This window comes from Paramisgurnus dabryanus, chromosome 13 (assembly GCF_030506205.2).
Source record: "Paramisgurnus dabryanus chromosome 13, PD_genome_1.1, whole genome shotgun sequence".
NCBI lineage: Eukaryota > Metazoa > Chordata > Actinopteri > Cypriniformes > Cobitidae > Paramisgurnus > Paramisgurnus dabryanus.
The window spans coordinates 2,364,661-2,382,065 of record NC_133349.1 but is presented as its reverse complement, the minus strand read 5'-3'; the positions used below and the strand labels follow the sequence as shown (position 1 = coordinate 2,382,065).

At 36.0% G+C, this 17,405-nt stretch overlaps 1 protein-coding gene across 1 annotated transcript; it reads right to left on the bottom strand.

Annotated features, from left to right (window-relative positions):
• Positions 1 to 9,198: 9,198 nt before the first annotated feature.
• On the bottom strand, positions 9,199 to 15,794 carry LOC135717741 (free fatty acid receptor 3-like). The gene is made up of 2 exons (XM_065239922.2): positions 15,686 to 15,794; positions 9,199 to 11,142 (listed from the first exon to the last, which is right to left on the bottom strand). Exon 2 carries the CDS (start codon positions 11,113 to 11,115, stop codon positions 10,132 to 10,134), a length of 984 nt encoding a protein of 327 aa, XP_065095994.1. The 5' UTR covers positions 11,116 to 11,142; positions 15,686 to 15,794; the 3' UTR covers positions 9,199 to 10,131.
• Positions 15,795 to 17,405: the final 1,611 nt, after the last annotated feature.

Sequence of the window (17,405 nt, the reverse complement as noted above, 5' to 3'; positions counted from 1 at the left end):
AACCCTTTCTGACAATAAAGATAATGTGTTTGAAACATGTTGCAATATTTAGACAGAGTTTAGGCAGATAATATATCAAAATATTGCTGGTGCAAATATCAGGAAACATTCGACATCCTTCAAATGTTTTTATGCTCTGCTGTGTTTCCGTCATTATGATTCGAAAGGCGGGGTGCATGATTTTTGAAAAACACTTTGGAAAAGGGAGTCGAGTACTAAAACACACTTGTAGCCAATCAGCAGTAAGGGGCGTGTCTACTAATGACATCATTACCTGGGTTGCGTATGTGTGGGGCGGATCTATCAAAAGCAGGTCCAGATTCTACTGGGGTAGGGGCCTGTTTGTTTAAAGGACAAGTTCGGTATTTTACACTTAAAGCCCTGTTTTCAGATTGTTTATGATGAAATAGAATGGTTTTGACTGAAATTTCGACATTTGCGGCTGCCCCGAGAATTTTCGGGTGTTTGTTGTTTCACCTCCCACCTCTACAATGGCTTTATAGGTGCACAGGAACAATCCTTCCTAAAATGCATTAAACTTTTGCAAAGACATGAAACTCAACGAGTGTTCGGGGTGTTCACTGATATGCTCACACAAAAATCGCTGCAAAAGATGCTTTCCAACAGGTGTTTAGCATTCGTTGTAAACTTGTGGACCTATTTTTCCAAACGCCTCACACTCGTACAGGGACGTGCACAGGGCGGTTGCTCAGGTTGCCCGGGCAACTGCCCATATGCCCTTCTCGACTCAAGTTGCCCTTCCGAGGTGGAAAAAAATAAATTGTACTTTTACTTTATTTACACTATGCAGCGATCCTTCGTTACTGTATTTTAATTAATTACGAAATTTGTATTTTATTTTTAAATTGCTATCTTGTGTTTCTGGCGTATTTTCGCGAATTAATGACTCGTTTGAGTCGATTCCTTACAAAGTGTTGCAAATAAACGAGTCTTTTGAGTCGTTTCTTTACAAAGCGAATGGGCCAAACGTTTTAAATTGGTTCGCAAATCAGTTTGAATGAATTGTTCAGATCGCTGCAAAAACGGAATCGTTCGAAGCTGTTTTACTCGTAACCTATAAGCTCGCAGAATATAACCAGTGTTGGGTGACGTGGAAATGAATTTACCAATCTTTTAACTAAAAGCAAAACTTCACATATGTACCCGCCATTACATACACGCGACCTGTTCGTCGTCAGACACAGTTAAACGCGTGCAACCTCCAGAAGCATTGTAGCACAGATTGAAGAAAATCCATCGATGATTGACATCTGATTCGCTGTATTGTACTATATGATGTAAGTGATTCTCACAAAACACACGTGACATGACAACGTAAGAAAACATGAGTTTTGTCTAAATCATTTTTATGTAAGTGTAAACTGTCAATGTCCTCAGACCATCTTAGGAGATTTCTAACTTTATACATATGCAAAACTGTTGTCAGTTTACTTGTCTGATATTTCAGCTATAAGCTACATCAACATTGAGCCTAGAGTTAATTTGTTAATTTGAAATGCTTGTCTATTCTGTGTTTGTATTCTTTTTTTCTGTACTGTTTGTGTACGTTGCAGTTTTACACATACTGTAGAAATGCCCTTCATAAGTATTCTTCTGTTTGTTGTGTAGTCAAGAAATGTCTAAACATTAAAAGATGAACATGAGGCAAAAGTAAAGAATCTGTCACATTATTTTTTTTTAATGGTCACTTAGCTGTGTCCTGATTGTTTACAGATGAAAAGCATAAAATGTGTAGGATCAGTTTGATTCACTTATGTGCATTTGTGTACAACACACATAAGTCAGCATTTAATGCTGTTGCTCCTTGTTGTTAAAGCATGTATGTGTTGAAACATAAACAAAGGTTAATAAAATGTGACATTCTAAACTTCTGACATACTGATATTTATCTTACCAATTTCTGGTCTCCACAGCAAACAGAAAAATCTTGTCTTTACAGTTCTGATACTTATGGAGGGCACTGTATTGTGTGTATGTGTGTGTGTGTGTTTGCTCGTGTATATCTAGATTTATTTTTTCATGAGTAACTAGTCACTCGCTTCTTGAGTATTATTTTCTTTGCCTACTTTTTACTTCTACTTGAGTAATTATTTATTTAGTTACTTGTACTTTTACTTGAGTAAAGTTTTTGGCTACTCTTTCCACCTCTGTTAAAATCCTCATGAATCTAGGCTGAGTTTGCCACGTTTAAGCCTAAATAATCAGACAGATAGCAGCTAGCTACAGCTTGGAGACAAGCAGCCTAGGCTACAATTTTTTTGGTAGGCATTAGGCAAACATGTTTGCTGATTTTAATAAAGACCCTGTTATTCTCAGTCCTTCATATAGGTCGTGAGTTTTAAAAAAAAAATTGGGGGGGTGCCCTTTATTTAGGTCAAGGCAACTGCCCCTAAAAATTCCTGTGCACGTCCCTGCACTCGTATATTCTTCCATTGAGAGCTTGAAAAATTAACACTCCAGCCCAGTTGGTGGCGATAATCCGCCTTTGCCAATTGCAAGAATAGAAACAAAGTTCCCGGCGCGGAGTACCGTACCTCACAGTAGAGGTCTTCTCGGGTCCAAAGAAATGTACCCGACCCGAAATGACCCGAATCACTTCATACCCGAACCCGACGTGCATAAATAAAAAAAATTTAAAGAAAGACCCGACCCGAGACAAACCCGAGAAAATTAGACCCGAGTCCCGACCCGAACTAGTGAATTTTTTTTTAACCCGACTGGAACCGAATGTAAACGGCACTGACGTGTGTGCATTCTGCAGACCCACGCGCAGCAGTCAGACAGAAAGAAACTCCGGTGGCCTTGCAACCAATTTGGCGAGCTGCTCCATTCGTTTTACTTTGTTATCTGACGACGACACCAACGTAACCGCTAAAATGTACATTTATAATTGACTGACATGTTTGTCTCAACGAAAAATGAACCTTCTGACAACCACACAATGTCGCAAGCGCTTTTGGCAAACAGATGAGAGGTTTGAAAAGGACATTGACGCACACAGGCGAGGTGTTCGTGTCTTCTCGGGTCCGTTCAGAAAAAACACATTCATTTTTAAATTACCCGAGACCCGATGCCGCTATTATTGGACCCGACCCGTGTTCGAGGCACATGTGAAACTTTTTGACCCGAACCCGATCGGGTCTCGGGTCGGACCTCGGGTTTTCGGATCTAAGTGGACCCGTGAAGACCTCTACCTCACAGCACATCTAATACAAGTCAATGGAGTTGGATAAAACTACGATAAAACCTGTTGGAATGCGTCTTTTGCAGCGAATTTTGTGTGAGCATACCAGTGAACACCTCTGACAACTCAGTGAGTTTCAAGTCTTTGTAAACAAAAGTTTAATGCATTTTAGGAAGGATTGTTCCTGTGCACCTATAAAGCCATTATAGAGGTGGGAGGTGATACAATAAACACCTGAAAATTCTCGGGCCAGCATCATATGTCGAAATTTCAGTCAAAAGCGTTCTATTTCATCATAAACAATCTGATTTATTAACGAAAATAAATACCTTCCGGTAGCGCCGCCATCTTTGTCGCGTCACATTCAGGATGAGAGCTTACACAGCCTACGGAGGCTACTCTGCTGCTGCTCTGTGCCCCCGCCCTCCGAATTTGTCATACGTCACTAAGAAAAGTGCGTACACTACGCTAATACTCTCTCCTGAATACAGAGGAGTCTAAGATGGTGGCGCTACCGGAAGGTATTTATTTTTGTTAATAAAGTTTTAAATATGGATATTTCTACAACAACACCGCACGGATTACCCTCAGAAGACCTTTGTTTATCATCCTGGAGCCGTTTGGATTTATTTTGTGAAGGATGGACACACTTTTTTTGGACTTGAAGTTCGTGGACTATGGGTGGACCCCGTAACATCACATTTAATCAACTGAAAGATCTAAAACATTTTCTAAAATATCCGAAAATGTGTTTGTCTGAAAAACGATGGACATATGCAACTCGGACAGCATGGGGGTGAGTAAATCATGGGTTTAATATCATTTTTGGTCGAACTATCCCTTTAACACAGTAAATGCTCATTGAGAGAAGTACTGTACATCACATCCACAACTTAACCACAAGCGCCACTCTTCATAACACAAACTCTAATAAATTAATAAGATAAATGAACATTAAACATTATAAAGTCTTTCTCTACCTAAAAATGCATAAAATAACACTAAATTTTAAAAATGACTCTCCAATGGCAGTTGCATGCAAAGCATGCTGGAAAAAAATAGATCCACACCCAAGTTAGTACTACAAAAATCATTAATGTGGTCCCAACATAAATTTAAGTGGATTGAAAATGATAAAATTAGGTTGACATAAAAAAATTGTGTTGTATTAACTTGTTTCGTTTAAGTAAATTAGACAATTAAAAGGAAATCAATAAACTATAGTACATAAAGATTTTGTGTTAGACTAAAGTAATTAAATATATATATATATATATATATATATATACACACATACACATACTTTTGCTCTTAATTAGATATTTTAAATTAATTGAACACAATTTGAATGTGTCCTTTCTAAGAAGGGCTTGAATCATTTTTTTGAGTGTTAGTTTGTCAATTACAAGCTGCACTGCTAATAAATTAATAACTTGCCCCATAGTGACAAAATGCAGTCCTGTCTCCATTTTCCAAGGGTGTCTTGTTTTGTTTACTGTTGGTTAGGTTACCAATACCACCATCATTCACCTTAAACAACTTGATGGAAATGCTAATTCGCAGTTTGATTCATTTTACGTTTTGACGGAAACCCAGTCTTTGTAGTTAAAGAGCCATAACTGTCTGGTACAAGAATATGTTTTCATCACAGAATGAATCAAATCAAAAGCAACACCTGGTAATGCCCAGTTATTTTTATTCTGATCATAAACTTCTTTGGTTATGTATAACCAGTTTTTGTCAGTTTTCCTCTTCAGCCTCTGTCATAATAATTTTGCATGTTGCAGAGCCAATGCAGCTGATGAGAATTTTTAAACATATCATCGTTGAATTAAATGACTTTTGCATTATTGTGTATTACCGTTATTTGATGGCAAAATGTGACAGAAATAAGAACCACTGACTTTAGTGAAATATGAAGCACTGCTTCTTCATATAAAATCCTATCCAATCCTTCTTGATATCACAAAAGCATGAGAGTGCAGAAATGTTTGAAAGAATGCAAATAAAATTAATGTTTCAAGCTGATCCAGATATGCACACTGTAAAAAATACTTTGCTGCCTTAAAATATTTTGTTGAATCAACTTAGATTTACACGTCATTTCAACTTACTATTATTTATCTTGAGATGAGTTGTTATAACTACAGGTGAGTTGTTATAACTTATAAAATATAGGTGAAAAAAGTAAACTTCATTTTATAAGTTGTAACAACTCATCTCATCTCTAGATAAATAATAGTAAGTTGACATGACTTGTTAATCTGAGTTGATTTAAAAAAAATTTAAGGCAGCAAAGTATTTTTACAGTGCTGCAAACAGAATATCCTGCAGATGTCTGCAATTATAAAAAGTCAACTATTTTCACACGACGCCTCCACAGGAAATACAAAAAAGGCTCTTGTAGACTCTGGTAACCGTGTTATGTTCTGCATACAAGTCTTTAGGTGGAAGTAGGTCAGTAAAACACGTCGTCATATTTAAGACAACCGTGCATGGCACAACTAATACAGAAATAGCAAATCTGTAATGTCCGCTTTGGCCTTTTATACAGTATAGTAAACTCTTGGGGTATGACCAAAACACATATACAGTAAACGTATCGCACAGAAATGGCGTTCTCGCTGTAATTGAGGCGTTTAGGTTATTGTTTAATCCAGGGGCGTCAGTTTGTGTTAAAAAGTGGTGGGGACAAAAGATTAGATGAAAAACCATTACAGCAGGATGGGAAAAATATTGAATAACGACACATCAAAATGGGCATAGTGTAGGCCGATCAACAACACAAAAAAACTCAAAACCCTCAACAATGTCGACTGCACATGTAACAGTCCCTGCAACACCAGCTGAACCGAACAGTCCCAAAGCACCATACTGTAGATAACAGCAGCACGTTAAGTCAATGATTACAATGAAATTCATAACATATGTAAAAGAAAACACACTATAAGCACACACCACAACATATGTGACGCAAAAAATGATTTTCAAGTAAAAATGTTCTTTGTATTTTGTCTTGTTTTCAGTAAAAAATATCAGAAAATTCTTAAATTAAGATGCTTTCTCTTGATAAGCAAAATGACCTCAGAAAATAAGTCTAGTTTTTAGACCAAAAATACCAAATGTGCATAAAACAAGCGAAAAAATCTGCCAATGGGGTAATAAAAGAAACCTTGAACTTTTTTCTTAGACATTAAATTCAAGAAAAATTCAAGAACAAATTGCTTACCCCATTGGCAGATTTGTTTGCTTATTTTATGCACAAAATCACTTAAATTGTATATTTTTTGTCTAAAAACTACACTTATTTTCTTAGGTCATTTTGCTCATCAAGAAAAAGCATCTTAATTTAAGAATTTTTAGATATTTCTACTAACAACAAGACAAAAATACTAAGTAAGAAAGTCATTTTTGCAGTGTAAGTTGCACAGGTATTGTTAGATTTTTCAGAATATTTTAACCAAATGCTTTCAAAAAGTGGTGGGGACAAAATCAGCAATTTCAAAAAGTGGTGGGGACATGTCCCCAGCGTCCCCAGTGTAAATGACACCTATGGTTCAATCATTATTCAAACTGTATATAGTGTTAAGCAGCCGTTGTCCAACAGCAGTAAGGCTTCTTCTGGCTTCCCATCATCTTTCAACCCAGACTCTTCTATATACTAATTTAATTTCTGTGACTCATTTCTATAGTTTGGCTGATTTGTACGAGCAACAAGCCAAATTTGTTAAGACGTTGATTAAGAGTGGGCAGGCATGACTTATAATTTATTTATTAAACTCTGAATTGTGAACAGGAATGAGTGCGGGTGTTACACCGAATTATGTGGCCATGCCATTGAAGTAGGTGCCGTTGTCAGACTAATGAGCTCATCACATCACAGTCCTACATATCACCAGGGTTACAATATTAAAGACATAACTGTTCAGATAAACATTGCAGGAAAACTCCAGAGCGCACACCACTTAAACAATACTTTGGGTTTATTGCATTAGGTTACATCATTTGATATCTCTCTGTTGTTGTTCCAAATGTGCACCGGACATGGGCTGTGCTTCAGATCATAAGAGCCATTCATAACAAGACACTTTTGTCCAAAAGTCACTACTGTACACGTGTCATATAACACATCACCTGGAACAACGTGTGTTCAAAGATCTTTCTTAACACTTAAAATCATGATGGTCAATGGAAATCATCCTCTTAAAGAAGGAAGAGAAACCTGCTGCAGATTCAAATAACAACCACAGTGTAAAACTGAAGTGTGAATACTTCATACAACAGATCACTATCAGATTTCACTACATTAGACTTGATCTGAAGGGTAAATGTCAATTAATGAAATAAAAATGACTGTAAGAAGATATGAGTCATACAGTTTTCCTTTATTAATAAAAAAAAGGAAATTAACAAAGAAATATTACACATGATTACATTTATAGCAGATACAGATAATGTTAGATAAAGTCTGATAATATCTGTTAGAAAAAGTCTGATAATATCTGTTAAGATACATTTGATAATATCTGTTAGATAAAGTCTGATAATATCTGTTAGAAAAAGTCTGATAATATATGATAGAAAAGTCTGATAATATCTGTTAAGATAAATTTGATAATATATGTTAGATAAAGTCTGATAATATCTGTTAGATAAAGTCTGATAATATCTGTTAGATAAAGTCTGATAATATCTGTTAGATAAATTTGATAATATCTGTTAGATAAAGTCTGATAATATCTGTTAGATAAATTTGATAATATATGTTAGAAAAAGTCTTATAATATATGTAGATAAAGTCTGATAATATATGATAGAAAAGTCTGATAATATCTGTTAAGATAAATTTGATAATATCTGTTAGATAAAGTCTGATAATATCTGTTAGATAAAGTCTGATAATATCTGGTAGATAAAGTCTGATAATATCTGTTAGATAAAGTCTGATAATATATGATAGAAAAGTCTGATAATATCTGTTAAGATAAATTTGATAATATCTGTTAGATAAAGTCTGATATTATCTGTTAGATAAAGTCTGATAATATCTGTTAGATAAATTTGATAATATCTGTTAGATAAAGTCTGATAATATCTGTTAGATAAATTTGATAATATGTTATAAAAAGTCTGATAATATCTGTTAGATAAAGTCTGATAATATATGTTAGAAAAAGTCTGATATTATATGTTAGAAAAAGTATCAGACTTTTTCTAACATACATTATCAGACTTAGATGAACATATATTATCAGACTTAGATGAACATATAGTATCAGACTTATCTGTTAGATGAAGTCTGATAATATCTGTTAGATAAAGTCTGATAATATTTGTTAAATAAAGTCTGATAATATCTGTTAGATGAAGTCTGATAATATCTGTTAGATAAAGTCTGATAATATCTGTTAGAAAAGGTCTGATAATATCTGTTAGAAAAAGTCTGATAATATCTGTTAGATAAAGTCTGATAATATATGTTAGAAAAAGTCTGGTAATATCTGTTAGATAAAGTCTGATAATATATGTTAGGAAAAGTCTGATAATATATGTTAGAAAAAGTCTGATAATATATGTTAGATAAAGTCTGATAATATCTGTTAGATAAATTTGATAATATATGTTAGAAAAAGTCTGATAATATCTGTTAAGATAAATTTGATAATATCTGTTAGATAAAGTCTGATAATATCTGTTAGATAAAGTCTGATAATATATGTTAGATAAAGTCTGATAATATCTGTTAGATGAAGTCTGATAATATCTGTTAGATAAAGTCTGATAATATCTGTTAGATAAAGTCTGATAATATATGTTAGAAAAAGTCTGATAATATCTGTTAGATAAAGTCTGATAATATCTGTTAGATAAATTTGATAATATATGTTAGACAAAGTCTGATAATATATGTTAGAAAAGTCTGATAATATCTGTTAGATAAAGTCTGATAATATATGTTAGAAAAAGTCTGATAATATCTGTTAGATAAATTTGATAATATATGTTAGAAAAAGTCTGATAATATCTGTTAAGATAAATTTGATAATATCTGTTGGATAAAGTCTGATAATATCTGTTAGATAAAGTCTGATAATATCTGTTAGAAAAAGTCTGATAATATCTGTTAAGATAAATTTGATAATATCTGTTAGATAAAGTCTGATAATATATGTTAGAAAAAAGTCTGATAATATCTGTTAGAAAAAGTGTGCATTGCAGCATTGTAGCTTAAAGCTTAAATATAATGAGACTTTTAAAGATGTACAATAAATCTTTGGTGTCTCCAGCGTGTGTATGTGAAGTTTTAGCTCAAAATATCATAAAGATAATTTATTATAAGATGTTAAAATTGACACTTGTGTGAGCAAAAATGTGCCATTTTGGGTGTGTCCTTTAAATGCAAATGAGCTGATAAAAGGATACACTTATTGCAAATGATAAAAATATATACAGACAACAAGAAATAAAGTACATATACATTTGTGAATATTTAAACTATGAGACCCTGTCTGTTCAATTCAGACTAAAGTTTCATTGATTAAAGATATCAAGGTTATCATTTCACAGAATGGTTCTTTGTAGAAACAGGGAGTTATGACTTTAGCTGGGTTTTCACAGGCAGGGTTACATCAGAATGTGCAAAGTTTTGCAATCAGCATCTGTTTGAGCATCTCTGTGGTCTGAATACTAAGAATGTAACTTTGGTCAGATCAGTGCATAAGAGTTTCATAACACTGGCATTGGCGTTGATTTACATCTACTGACAATGTTGACTATGATAAAAAACTGTATATAAATATTAAACATAAGCAAAAAGAAGCATAACACTCATGCTCATCTAATAATCCGAGGTTCTCCAATCTCTCATACTCAGCCACAGGACTCAACACATCCAGCACCGCAAATTTTGTCTTGTGACATCATCATCAGTGAGAACTGTCATAAGATCTCTGTGTTCTCTCCTCTGTTGTCCCAGCTCTTAACAGGGGGCAGTAGAGAACTGAGTGGCAGCCAAGCATGGCCATGCGCCTGAGCAGCTCTCGCAAGATGCTCTTGAAAATCTCTCTGAACGTTGAAGAAGAAAAGTAGAAGATGAAAGGATCGAGACATGCGTTCAGCGTGCAGAAAAGCAGCGCATACTCCCTCCATTCGGGGCTTTGGCCTGTAACAAATCCCACAACATGGGATATGCTAAAGGGCATGAAGCAGGCAATAAAGATCAGCAGCGTTCCCAGCGCCATCCCGATAGACCTCATTCGCTTCTTGGAGTTGACGTTGGGTAGATTGGTGAGGATCTGGATGCATCTGAAGTAGCAAAAGCAGCAGATGGGGATAGGAATGCAGGAGTACACGACGAAAAGTTGCAGACGAACCGGCAGGAGGATTCTCAGCTGTTCTTTACTGAATTCCACATAGCAGGTGTTCCTCATAGATGGGTCGGTAATGTTCGGGTTTGAATGATCGTAGTATTGAATGACATAGACAATGCTGCATTGTGCCATCGACAAGATCCAGAATATGATGACGGCAAACACTGCATTTCTGGAATTCCGTTTTAACTTGTATTTTATGGGGAAGGCCACACCCAGGTAGCGCTCGATGCTGATGGCCGTCAAATGAAACGTGCTGTTGCAGATGATGCCGTAGAAAACCAAACCCGTCAGCGGACAGAGGAAGAACGGCAGCGTCCACTTCATTTTTGCTGCCTCTATCATACGAAACGGCAAAAAGAATAGGAAAACCAGGTCTGAAATAGTTAAACTTAATAGGAAAACATCCATAGGGGTGGACCTCTTGCGGATCTTCCGGAAGAAGGTGTAAAAAGCCAGGAGGTTGGCAGGAAGACCTGTGATGAGAGTGAATCCATAGACTCCTAACACCATGTTACTGCGAGTCACTGTCCACGTCATTGCCGCAGATTATGTAGAAAATTCTTTCTAGGAAACAAATGATTGTGTTATTGTTAGGCACTTTTAAACTTCCTCTTACATCTCATTACGCTTAGTGAAGCAAAAAAACATCAGCAAACCCCATCATCATCTTATTATTTACACACAGTAAGTGTTTTCAGAGTCTAGGACAGCACGGTTTCAGCACTTCACAAAAGAAATGTCAAAAACGTCCATCCCACGCTGTTACTGGGGCAGTACCCTTTAACAGGTCTTAATATGTACCATTTAGGTACAGATGTGTATATACTTGGTACCAATATGTACCTCTGAGGTACTAATATAAACTCTTTGGGTCGGTTTTCCAGACAGTGTTTAGCTTAAAGGCGCTCTAAGCGAATAATGTGCGACGTCACTTCCTGTTGATGTTTGAACTGTTTTCAAACAGACAGAGCGTAGCTAACTCCTCCCCCTCCCCCTCCCTTCCGTGCTTTCATGAACGCGCCCAACCCCCACCCCCAAATCCTTCTTGTCGTTTATTGGCTGGAATACTTTGTTTTGTTTTGTGCTGCTAGGTTTGGCCATTTGTTGATATTGCCGTTTGTGAAGCCTGGGCTGTCTACAGAGATCGCGTTTTTTTACAGTTTGATCAGTGGACAGGCAGCAAGCAGATAGTGAGGAGATGTTTCCGGTATGTAACAAAAAATGTTTTATGGTCTAAAACGCTTCAATTCGCTTAGAGCACCTTTAATCCAGGATTAGGCCTTAGTTATATTCGGACATTTAAGTCATTTTTACAAATAAACATCACAAAAAACAATACGTCGCATCTTAAGACCATCTAATGATCTACTGATATATGATATAAGTCCTGTATAATGTATATGTATACATCTACTCTGTGCGTGCATGCGTCGGTATATATAGCCGAGAAATCAGTAAGGGGATTTCTAAGTGGGCTATTGACACAAAGTTTTCGCCAGATGTAGCCATCAAACCAAATATTGAATTCATACAAAGAAATCAGAACATTTAAGTATACAAGTTGAGTCATAATAAATAAAGTGAAATGACACAGGGAATAAGTATAGAACATATGAAGAGAACAAGGTGCAAATGGCATAGAAGGCCAGGGGATCACCTGAAATCTGTCAGTATTGAGAGAGAAACCCTGCCCGCTATCAGTACTAATTGATATCAGCTGCTTTAGTCCTAATTGATGGCCTATAAAGGCTTCTCATTACCCAGGAGGCACACAGGAAAGACTTCATGATGGCTAAAAGCAAAGAACTCTCTCAAGATCTTCGTAATCTTATCGTTGAAAAGCATTTTGATGGGAATGGTTATAGGTGCATTTCAAGAATGCTGAAAGATTCTGTGAGCACTGTGGGGGCCATTATCCAGAAATAGAAAGAGCATCACTTCACCATGAATTGGCCACGATCAGGTGCTCCACGTAAAATTCCTGTTTGAGTCCAAAGAATAATCAGCAGAGCCAAGAACCACTCAGGCAGAACTTCAGGAAGACCTTGCTTCAGCAGGTACTGTTGTTTCAAAGAAAACTATAAGCAATGCACTGAACCGCCATGGCATCCATGCACGCTCTCCATGCAGGACTCCATTGCTGAACAGAAAGCATGTTGAGGCTCGGTTAAAGTTTGCGAAAGAGCATTTGGAGAAGCCTGTGGATTATTGGGAGACTATGTTCAGATGAAAGCAAAATTGAACTTTCTACACACCATGTTTGGAGAAGAAATGGCACTGCCCACCACCCCAAGAACACCATACCAACAGTTAAGTTTGGGGGTGGAAGCATCATGGTTTGGGGCTGCTTTTCAGCAAGGGGTACTGGCAGATTTCATATTATTGAAGGCAGGATGAATGGAAAATGTACCAAGACATTCTGGATAAAAATCTGCTGCCATCTACCAGAAAGCTGAAAATGAAAAGAGGGTGGACATTTCAGCAAGACAATGATCCCAAACACAAGGCCAAGGAAACAATGAAGTGGCCAGTCAATCACCTGACCTAAATCCTATACAAAAACTATGAAGAGAACTGAAGATCAAAGTTCATAAAAGAGGCCCAGTTATCTTCAACATTTAAAGACCATTTGTGTGGAGGAATGGGCCAGAATCACTCCTGAGCAATGTGGACGATTGGTCTCTCCATACATGAGGCATCTAGAAGCTGTAATCATTCTTCATCACACTTATTCCCCGTGTCATTTCACTTTATTTATTATGACTCAACTTGTATACTTAAATGTTCTGATTTCTTTGTATGAATTTAATATTTAGCTTGATGGCTATATCTGGTTGGAATATTGTATCAATAGCCCACTTAGAAATCCCCTTACTGATAAAAATGCTGATGTGTAAAATACTTATTTTCCCCGCTATATGTGTATATACATATACTGTATATATGCAGCCATTCTCATGAAATGCATACAAATGTACGTACATACGCCAAATTCCAATTTTGCGTGCATATAATATGCCAGCCCTTCCCGTTCACTTATATGGCGCATCCTTTCGTGTCGTTTTATTTATTGGTTTCTCATTTGTTTTCAGTTTTTTTTACCATTGTCGCTTGGGCTTGGAGCAAGTCTTTGTAACATAAAAATGACATCCTAACCCAAACCTCAATTCTAACCCCAACTCCAAGCGACCATGGTTTAAAAATACACAAAACATGGAGAAACCTACATATTAAATGACATCCAAAACCGAAATCTAACCCAAGAGACAATGGTTTAAAAACAGAAAACACATGAGAAACCAATAAATAAAACGACATGATAAGATGCACCGTATAAGTGAACAGGGGCGTCGGACTGGGGGTAAAACCAGTACTGATTACCAGGGCCCCAAAGGAAGAGAGGGCCCTTAAAAAGTCTGGACTATATTATGGGGGTGGGGCATGGGGGCCCATCAAGACTGCCAATGCATAGGGCCCGAGATCTTGTGCAACGGCCCTGTAAGTGAACAGGAAGGACTGGCATATCATATGCACGCAAAATTTGAATTTGTGTTGTATGTATTGCTTGCACGATATTCACACTGCGTTCTATTTGTATGCATTTGATGGGAATGGGTTGATTATGTGAATACGTATACTGTATATGTGTGCATAGGTATAATGTAGAGAGCAAGACAGGAAGGATATGCCGCACCTCACACCTCCGTGGTGATACACATTAAATGTATATACTAACCTGCATGCTTAAAATAACCTGACGTACACCTTACTTAAACATTATGTGGCAGTTTCCCAGACAGGGTTTATTTTTAATCTGGGGCTGGGCCATGGTTATATTTGGACATTTAAGTCGTTTTTACAAGTATACCTTCCCAAAAACAGTAAATAAGGACATAATATAGGTTGTGCTGTATATGTAAATGAGATCATGTAGCAAACTAATTTCTAGTGCACATCAGAAATGTAAAGAAATGTTTTTTTAAAGGGACGGTCATCATGTTGCAATACTCCAGGTTCAGGGAATAAATGCTTTTAAATTGGGTTTTAAGAAAGAAAGGAACCTTGGAGAAGGCGCTGTTGACGTCTAGGTCTTCCTGATGGTGATTGTATCTACAGTATAAAGCATCAGATAACACCTTTCTGTTCTACTGATGACATTCAGGATGCTTCAGTCATTCATGTTAACATTATCTTGCTTCTGTTCCATGTGTGTATTTTTAAACATATGCTAATTTTCAATTTGTCATTTACAAGATATTTAATTCACAGTGATAACACAGGAAATGTGGGTTTCTGATCACATGCCTTATTTTCCTATTAAAACCAGCAGCATCTTATCTAACAGCATCTAAACACCGAGATGAGCTTTAGGGTGTTATATAAAACTATTCTGCAAACTAGGCAATTTTAATAATGACATTATCATGCAAATTACATTTTTTCGAATAATCATATTTATTATTATTATTACTATTTGAAGTGTGATGTCTTTATATATATATAATTATGTATGCATGCAGTGATGCAAATGTTAAATTGATTATTTAAAGCAATTTTTTTTAATGATAACAATAATATTATCCCGAGGTCCAGAAAGTTTTACGTGTCTCCTTATTTATTATAACACCTGATCCAACTCATAGTCCTTCTTCCAGAATGGTTAACATGTCTCCCTAACAGGCTGATGAGTTAAATCAAATGTTATAAATAAGGAGACATCTAAAACATTCTGGGAGGGGGGCTCGAGGACCAGGATTGGGAAACACTGGATTACAGTAACACAGGTGTGTGTTTAAGATGAAAACCTACTTTATTTTACTGTAAACTGTCAATTTAAAGATTTTTTGTATTTGGTCATACTGATCACAAAAAAATAATACAATCATATCTGAAATTCCTAGATAAGATGCATTTGTTTCCTGGTAATGTAATGAGTAAATCAATCTCTCCAAACTCACCATTTAACTTAATATATAGCACATATATGCAGTTTATAGTTTGTCATTGAGGCAAACTGGACACAACATTTTACTTTTGAATCATTCAAGTTCTAAATTAATCATCGTAAACCGCTCCAATAAAAAATAGAAGTTAATTCATAGCCTACCTTTAATGAGTCAGTCCAACACCTCAGAATCAGATGTGACACCACGTATTAAAGAGCTTGAATGATGTCACTGACACATGACACTGACAATACATCAGGAAAGAAGCTGCCCACCTTTCAGATCTTCAAAAGTAAAATGTATTCCAGTAATCAAGCTCGCAGCAGAAAGTCAGAGTAGCAAGTTTCTAATGAAGAGACTTGACTTCCTTCCTTTTTTTAAGAATGACCTCTTGAGATACTAAAATAGATTATTTCATTTCACAACACAAATTGTTTTAAAGCAGCTTTAGAGAAAACCATGACCTAACGTCTAAAGCTCGGGTGGGAGGATGCAGGTGACAGTGGAAAGAGAAAGAAGGAGAAGATGTTTAGATGGTGAATGGGGAAAAACCGTGAAGACTTAAAGATCTGCATCTGAATGAAAGTCCTTTTAAGCACATAAATGCACACATGCAAAAACCCGACAAGTTCAGAGTAGTACAATTTTTTGAGTTGGTTTATCTAAATTCGTTCAGGAATTGATTTCCACAAAATTTTAAAGAGCACGTATTACATCGCTAAAAATTTCATTTTGTGTATTTACAGTGAGGAAAATAAGTATTTGAACACCCTGCCGGTGTTGTAGTACTCGAGACTCTGACTCGGTCTTGAATCGGTCTCAAGATCATATTTTAATGGTCTTGGTCTTGTCATGGACTCGTGAGCATTTTTAATCGGTCTCGACTCGTTCTCGAATACATTTGGAATCGGACTTATTCTCGAGTCCACACGAGTCGCTTTTACGAGTCGTTTCTTTAAACTGATGTAAGATTGATAAGAACAATGGTTGGGGATTTTTTGCGCGCATCAAACTGGTGCGAGGTCAGACGGTCAGATCTGAGGAGGTTTTTGCACTGCCATGACTTTTACCTCAGTCCAGTGAGATTTAAGCATTAGATAAGCCGCTGTTACCCAAAATGATTTTATGAAACTTTATTAAAATAAACAACTAAAGTGTCAAGTTTTTAGGGTAAACTCCCCTCCACTTGAGCAATAGCAAGAAACTGCAGGATCTCTTAAACCTAAATAAAATCAAATCCTCATTTTAAAGAAATTTGTCTTTTTACTTAATTTTGTTCAAAAACGCTAAAGATGTGTTTAGTGTCAAGAGAGGTCACACTACACACAAATGATACTTAAAGAAGAGATTTAGTCCTGAAAATTTTAATTTCATGTATTTTCTGTTTGTATCTAAATAAAATAGATTAAAAAATAAATATGGATGGACATTAAAACTTCTAAAACAACAAGTCTGGTGGTGATGGCCTAAGACTTTAGCACAGTACTGTAGCTTATTAGCAATTATCTTTATTTAAATTAATTATTATTTCGTTTCATAAATAATACATTTACTTTGTAAATGTTTATGCTGTGGTTTGTGTTACAGTGGACCTGTGTATATTGAAGGACCTAATATTATAGAGTGGATTTCAAATCATTAAACTGCGGGTGACTTTGACATTTTTAAAGGATAATTCCGGTATTTAACACTTTGGGTCTCATTTCTGGTTTGTTTTGGATGAACTACAGTGATGGACACAGAAATTTTGACAAAGGGTCGTGTCTTGAGTTTTTGACTTGTTTAGAAGCGTCTCTTGACTGCTTCAGAATGGAAGTCAATGTCCATGCACAAACATGTCATTAAAACAACACGTAACGTTCATTTTCAAAACTGTACTAC

Bases quoted from the DNA above. Each gene is read 5' to 3' on its own strand.
- LOC135717741 (XM_065239922.2), bottom strand. From the start codon at position 11,115: ATGACGTGGACAGTGACTCGCAGTAACATGGTGTTAGGAGTCTATGGA.